This window comes from Amborella trichopoda, chromosome 8 (assembly GCF_054954075.1).
Source record: "Amborella trichopoda isolate Santa Cruz 75 chromosome 8, AtrichopodaSantaCruz75HAP2 v2.0, whole genome shotgun sequence".
Taxonomy (NCBI): domain Eukaryota; kingdom Viridiplantae; phylum Streptophyta; class Magnoliopsida; order Amborellales; family Amborellaceae; genus Amborella; species Amborella trichopoda.
Window position 1 is genome coordinate 39,634,189 of NC_142343.1, and position 8,149 is coordinate 39,642,337.

At 35.6% G+C, this 8,149-nt stretch overlaps 1 protein-coding gene across 1 annotated transcript; it reads left to right on the forward strand.

Moving 5' to 3' along the window:
• The first annotated feature begins 1,147 nt into the window (after positions 1–1,147).
• LOC18433490 (mitogen-activated protein kinase kinase kinase 18) lies at positions 1,148–4,804 on the forward strand. Its single transcript, XM_006843578.3, has one exon. The coding sequence runs from the start codon at positions 3,296–3,298 to the stop codon at positions 4,436–4,438; it is 1,143 nt and encodes a 380-aa protein (XP_006843641.1). The 5' UTR covers positions 1,148–3,295; the 3' UTR covers positions 4,439–4,804.
• Positions 4,805–8,149: the final 3,345 nt, after the last annotated feature.

Consider the following 8,149-nt stretch of genomic DNA (forward strand, 5'->3'; position numbering starts at 1 on the left):
ACACCAAAAAATTAGCAAGAAAAAGAATAAAAAAAGCTTGAAAAAATCGTCTTGTGAATTCCTGCATCAAATAACGGCTTCAATTGAAAATAACAGCCGTTATTTTAGCCATACAGCTATTTGTTCGTAAAACCCATTATATCAGCTAACCGGTCCGATTAGCAGCAAAACCTATCGGTTCGACCCAGTGTTTTAAAAAACGGCGAGTCGAACCCGACTCGCCCGGTTCAACTCAGAAACACCCGTGTCCATACCGGTTCCAACCAAAAATCGGGAACCGCCCGTTTCTAGAGTGGAACCATCGGGTCCCATCCGGTTCTATCCAGTTCAGCTCAGTTCACACACATAACGCATGACACGCACGTGCGAGCATGCCCCACGCACACTCACGTGTGGACACGTGTGTCCAAGCGCACGTGTGAGTGTGCCCCACGCACACTCACGCGTGCACACGTGTGTCCAAATATTTTTGTTGTGTATATAGTGGTTGGTATAAATATAAATATTTTTGTAAATAATATAAAAGACATAAAAAAATGAAAAATAAAAAAATTAATTTTTTATATAACAGTTAATTTTTGTTGTATATAGTGGTATAATTATTTTTGTAAATAATATAAAAGGTATAAAAAAAAATAAAAATAAAAATTTTATTCTATTTGAATTCTCCATCTTTCTACTAACAATCTCTTTTACTAAATTTATTATAGAAACCTAAAAAAATAAATTTTTGAAAAATTGAAGTGTTATTTCCAAACTTTGTATGCATTTTATTAATTTTTACATTGATAACCAAATTTTTTATTTTATTTATGAATTTTTACATTATAAATCATGTAATGTACTATTTTTCTTACAGTTGTAAATAATACATTTTAAATTAGACAATATTATAAAATATTTTTAATTTGTTATTAGTTGTCTAATAAAATAATTATAAAATGTAAACTAATAATTAAAATTTCAGTTTATAATATTATAATTAGTGAAGTTGTAATAATTTTGGATTATAGTTAGTTAGGCTGTAATAGTTTGGGTTTTTTGCTAAAACGAGATTTTAATGGCCATTCTTTCATTGATTAGTCTACTCTTTATAATAGTCCATATATAATTATATATTTTATCCATGATAATTCTATGATTTTTTTTTTATGTGATGCAAATTTAATAGTTAAAATAAGTTTATACAGGGAAAGAACATCTCAATATTCACAAATTGATAAAAAAAATAAAAGTTAATAATATAGTACCTTCATTTTTTATTGGATTCCTAAAAAACAACATTTATAATGAAGTTTAATAATTTTTTCGGATTTTTTTAAAGCTTTAATCCGACCGATTCAGCCGTTTTTTTATCCGGATCGCCAATTCGTCGATCCGAATCGATTTTTGAAGTATCCAATCCGGATCACCGATCCGCTTTTTAAACCATTTGGTTTGACCAAAACAAGACCGATTCAAATACTAACCGGCCGATTTTGAACACGAAATTTTGTGGGGTTACACCCTAGGTAAGAGATTCCCAAAACGGCCCGGACTCGAAACCCTAGCTATTCCAAGCTCACCAGCCGGTTTTTCCTAGCCCTACAAATATCCCACATCACCCAAAAGTAGCATATGCCCCACCAACGCCTCAAGAACCAAAAAGAACCCCTCTCTCTCCTCCCTCACTTTCTCTCTTCATGTGGAATTCTGACTCTGTCTTCATGTTAAATTGTCTCTCTTCAAAGACCCAACAGGCTACGTGGATCTCCTCTTCAACACAATTAAAACCCCCAAAAGAACCCCTCTCTCTCTCCTCTCCCTCCTCTCTTTCCCTCTCTATATCTCTCTTCTCTCCCTTCTCTCTTTCTCTTTATATCTCTCTCTTCATGTGGCATTCTCTCTCTCTTCAACCGATTTTCATTGTAAAATATGGATAAGGTTTCCTTCTTTTTTTTCTCCCTCTTTTTATGGATAATTGATAATTCCCGTAAACATCACTCATCCGTCAAAATTATTAGGACAAAATTTCCCACCGTTAAAATCATGCAAAAAGTTTCCATAGAGCCGAGGCTCTACACAATCAAATTAGAGCCAAAGTTGTTTTGATGCTCAAATATCACTAAAAAAGATATGAAGGAAAAAAATTTACTAGAAAAGGTTGTTTTAGTATCCTCAAATTGATCATCTCGACATCAAAATGCATAGATATGAAAAAAAAAATGGATTTCAAGTTTTGGAAAGAGTACAAACTTGTATTTGGACGGTCGATTTCTAAGATTTTCAAGTTTTTTGTAGATCGGCTTGATCTACACTATTTGTAAAGCATTAAATTTTATAATTAAAGATAAAAATATATTTTAAAAGTTATCACATAAATTTCCATTATTGAAACCATAGTTCTCGACACTAATAAAAGATGCGCTTTAATTTGATTGTTTAGAGCCTGGGCTCTAAACAAACCGCACCATGATTACAGAAGAATGCACACCACTTGCATTGAGAAGATGCAACTTTCGCGAAAGAATTGGAGACTTTCTGAAAATTAGCGTACTCGTCCACACGCTCGTGCGGGTGGAAATAGACCGGCGGCTAGGGCCCAATGAACCTGGACCCGGTCCCTCCTATGCGACTTAAATTCCTTCCTAAAATTAAAGATAAAAATAACCGAATTCCCTAAAAATGGGTAAGAAGATAAGAATTGATGTTCATTAATTTCCAAATAAATATGAAAATAAGAAATCAAGATTATAATAAAAAGAGATGACGATAAAATTCACGATTGTTATAAAAAGTGAGAATTGGATTTTCCTAAATAAAAAGCGATGCTCATTAATTTCCAAACAAAGATATGAGGATAAGATTAAATCTTGTTAACAAAAAGAGAATCAGATTTTCCTAAATAAAAAGCCAGAAGTAGAAATATATTTCCTTTATTAAGGAGGTAAGGGCATAACTGTAAATTAAAAATTCCACCCTTTTGTTAGTTTCTCGCTCATTCATGCCTTAACCGTATTTCTTTTTAATTACCTGATAACTATTATTGCAAGTTTGCGCTATTTTAGCTTATATCTATCCCCAGAACCTATATATAAGAGTAGAGATCACGAATTGTCTGCAAATTTCAGAAGGTTCTCATCTCTGTTACAATTAGAGAAGGAGAAGCCACCCACCCTATGGAATTTCAGAGGTGCTACAATTAGAGAAGGAGAACCAACCCACCCTGTGCTTTAGATTTTATTTAGAACTCAAGCTCGTTGCCAGATCAAGGTCACCATAACTGCAGCTTTTCGAACTTTTTACCAGAGCAAAAATGGCGGCTCCTCTTCCAATTAAACACTGGATTAGACTGAAAACTATAGGGGAAGGTTCTTATGGAGCCGTGAGTGTGGCTCGAAATCTGGAAGATGGAGGATTGTTCGCAGTGAAGTCTGCAACCTGCAAGGATGAAGAGTTTCTGGAATGTCTAGAGAGAGAAATTGATATTCTCAAGAAACTAGATTCGCCTTTTGTTGTAAGATACCTTGGCCAAGACAGAGACGGAGAAGGAAAGGTGAACTTGTTCATGGAGTATATGGAGGGCGGAGATTTGTGTTCACTTTCGATGAGAAGCAAGGGGTTGCCGGAGATGGCTATTAAAACTTACACAGCCTCCATTCTGAGAGGCCTGGAATACCTTCACGAAAAGGGAATTATTCACTGTGACGTTAAAGGAAGGAATGTCCTCTTGGGGTTGTCAGGCGAAGTCAAACTCGCCGATTTTGGCGCTGCAAAGATGGTTTCGAGCGAGCTTCCTGCCATTCACGCTGGTACTTTGAGGTGGATGGCGCCTGAGATTTTAGAAAGGAGGGAACAGGGCACGGCATCTGATATATGGTCTCTTGGTTGTACGCTCGTGGAGATGGCCACAGGGAAGGTGCCGAAATTACCAGAAAAATTCGCCGGAATTTCAGATTCCGGCCTTGATTTTCTTGACAAGTGTTTCATGCCAGAGCCATCACAAAGGTGGACGGCTTCTCAGTTGCTTCACCACCCCTTTTTGGCTTCTACATCCTCCAACCAAATCGTGTGTTCTCCAAGAACTGTCCTAAGCGAATCATCGGAATTTAATTTTCCAGGCGGCCTTAAGCAGAATTCCGGCATTCTCAACCCAAATCAGAGGATTAAAACCTTCTCAATTTGCCAAGGCCTCGACGAAAAACAGTGGACTGAAACCTCGACAACTTGTAATGGTTTTGACGAAAATGAGAGAAGTAAAATCCTAACAGGTTGCAGTGACTTTGATGAAGAACAAACGATTGACACCCTAAAAAGTCACATAGCTTTAGAAGCCAAGCAGCGGATCAAAAGCCTAATAAGTTGCAGTGGTTTCGACCAAGAGGGGTGGGAAAGCAAGGACTGGATACCAGTGAGGTCGTCAATGGCGGGAGAACTTCGAGCGCTTCCTTGCCCCTAAGTTTCGGCCACGAAATTTCAGACGACGGGCCGAAAATTTCGGAGTTTGCAGTGACGGCAATTTTCCTGAGAATATTTTTTCCAATGCTTCTTTGGCTATTCGTCTCGGGGCTAAATGTGAACATTTTGAGTTCGGCCGGGGTTTTATTCATAAACAGAGCCCTAGCACCAAATTCATGTGGCCATTTTTATCGTGCCATTTGAGGTTTTATGTTTTCTTTTACCGACAGTGAGATATTTACATTTTTAGTCTAAATTGGATAGAGAAATTTTTGTAGGTTCGGTTACAAGATAGGAGTAACCCACACTGAATGAGTGTACATTGTTGTTGACTATGTATCTAATGAAAATAGTGGTTTGAATCTAAGCTTTTTTTCTTATTTAATTTGTTTAATGTAAGATGGTTTGTTCACCGAACTTAGATTTTGATGGTTTTGTATACTTAAAGTTTGAGTGAGGAAAATATAGGGTCACACAAGACTGCATTGGAAAAGGAAGAAAGAAAGTCAAACATGTGTATTTTTATTTTTATTTTTTTTATTTTTTTTTTTCCCCTCTTCTGGGATAAGGTAGCTCAAGAACAAAAACATAAAGCAAGGGATATGTTCCACATTGGTATAATAGCAATGTGACCATGAGGTACCATAGTCCCGTCAGTGGATTGAAGGGTCATGAAGAGGTGCCCACCCACTATGTCACTATGGCTACACCCTATCAATCATCACTTTCGATCCTAGTGATTGCATGATGATAAAGAAAAGGAAAAGTATAAAAAATGTCCCTGGTTTTGTTTAGTTTATTAGAAAAAAAAATTTCCAAACTCTCCCACTCATCGGATCGTTCATTATTGAAATAAAAAATTCATTCCCCCAATTATTTTTTGAAAATGTATTTTGGTTTTTATGTGGCTCTGTGTAAGTACTTACACTGCTCAAAAATCATGTGTGTGTATTTTTTTTTGTAGCATTATAATTTTTATTAGTATTACCATTTTGATAATGGTTCCTAAATGATAGATCAAATATATTCCCATATTAATTTTTGAAGAATGTTTTTGCTGGCTGTTTTTTTTTCTTGAAAACTTTTTAAAGCATTTTGCCAATTTTAACGTAAATTATTTGCTATTGTTTGGTGAACAAGTTTTCTTTTTTGCAAAACTTTTTGTTTGGTTCCTTTACAGACAATTATCATACCCTAAATTATTTTCTATTGTTTGGTTCCTTCTTAGACTATTATTTATTATTGTTTTATCCATCATTTAAGAAGTTTCATTTTGAAATGGATTATGGGATTTTCTTAGTCAATGATTAGAAGATTTTATTGAAAAAATATAACATGTCTCATCATCTTAAGTGCCAATAACATTGCGGTCGCTCTCATCACGTAAGTCACAATTGGACTAGGTTTTTAGCACTGTCAGTATGAGGCCACATTGTTACCCTTAAGTCATCTTCAGCTATTGATGGGTTCAAGGCTTAGGTTAGTATGGACCTCAAACTATACTTAGATTTAAGCCATAGCTACTCTATGACTACATCTAGGTTCAAGCACCAACTTTTGTTTACTACTGGGACCAATTTTAGGTTGCTTTTCAACTACGCCTTCGATTGGGTATTAACTTCTATGTAGTTGATTAATCCCCTAACTAATTTTACAACTAGACCATAACAAGTCTGGCATTTTCCAAAGTTCTCATAAGTTGTGAACATTGCTCTATTGCACAGCAAACAAATGTTTCAAAAATGGAAATCTGGCCCTAACTCTTTGGGGTCAGATTTTGATTAATCAGGTGATCTGGAAGATGGATCAGGCTATATTTACTAAAGAAATTAAATGTAAAGAACATAAAAACTATAGAATCAAGGCAATTCTGAAATCCCTAGACTACAGAATCAAGGCAATTCTAAAGTCCCTAGACCCAAAATCACCTAGATAATGGTCACAATTCTGAGTCAGATTGACGATTGTTCAATTATTGACACCAACCATATGAACGTCGTTAAGGAAGAAAACAAAATTTCCTACACTTATTTGAGAAGTTGGGGAGATGCCTCATCATAGCCTACCACATGTTAATGAAGAAAAGCCTCAAGTGGAATTCTTGATTAAGCAAAATGAGAGCAATCATAGCCATCAACAAGTAAAAGATACCTAGTATCCAAAGTTCTTTCACATTCTTTGGGATGAATGTGGCCCTCTCCATAATGTTTCCTCATATTCAACCAAAAGCTATGCTGGAGTCTCGTATCACTTTTTCCATGCTTATGTCACTCTAGGAGCAAGTTGCAGGTTTCACCTAGTCAAGGGGAATGAACTTCTTAAAAGACTTGATTGATATTCTTAAAGGTCTGCACTCACCTCCTTGATCTCACTACTTCTAAGAGCTATAATTATAACTTTACCTTATTTTGACTATATCTTTTCCTTGAAAAGTGTACGATTTAGTGAGGACAGAGTTTTTTAGGTTATCTTTTTCTCCAAATCTATGTACATAATGATAGTTATCTATAATGGCAGTTTTAAATTTAATCAATATTGAGGTACAAGCAATTTACCATTGCTAATCATTGGGATAGTTTAAAAGTCTAAAATTAAAAGGACCACATTAGACTAAAACAGTGAAGGTCCAATGCAAATATAATGTCAGAGAATATGAGAAATTTAAAGTGAATAATTGGCAAACAAAGAACTTCTCATATGTGTCCTTTAAGTCACACGAGAGATTTAAGGTTTCATTTCGGATCTTGTAGATTGAGCCCTCTGGTGATGGGCAAATTGAGAGTTCCTTTAAATGAATCTCATTCACCCAATGTTTTCCTCTTTCTTCTTCTTTTCTCTTTGTTTTTGAGGGGCTTAACCTCCTATGAAGAGTAACATGATATAAAACTCTAAACTTAGAGGTCTATACGAGTTGCTTTAAGGGAGGATTAATACGCTGTTATCAAACTGTTAATCCCAATTTATGAGCTAAACTTGTCAGTATTCTATTGTTGACCCTCATAAAAAGATGACATGCAAGCCTTCTTTAATTTTGCTAAATGACATTTGGAAAGTTATTTTTTGATTGATAGCTTATAATCTCTATTCACGTGTATGTGCAATAGAAAGCATTTTAGAAATTAATCTATAGATTATAAGGATGATCAAGTCGAAGCTGAAGATACATCTCCATTGTGACTCTACTATTAGGAATGAAACCTCACACAAATTTTCAGCAAATTTTTTTGTGCACCTTGAGAAATGCAAACGCCGAGAATTTTTTTTTGCAAACGCACCGACTCTCTAATTTGTTGGAAACGGCGTTTGCATCCTGGACTTTTATTGAACGGACTTTCTAAATATCTTGCAAACTGTGTTTGCATCTTGGACTCGCTATTGCACCGTCTTTCTAATATCCGAAACCGTGTTTGCACCTTGGATGCAAGTGATTAAAACTTGCCTTTTGTTTGGAATGCAAAAGATTATATTTTGTACACCCTCAAGTTGACCTTCATGTTGATACAGACTTGTTTCATCCCACATCCTTCTTACTGTATTGGTAGCTCATCTGTTGGTTGCTAACCCATCCGAGGATCGAGGTGGTGAGAGAGAAAGCAATTTGTTATTTTAGCATTTAATTCACAGGTGTATGCACATCGGCAATTTTTAGTGAGAGAAATGGTTTGGGATCTTTGGTCGGTTATGATCAAGATGTCATTTATTCTTTAATCGC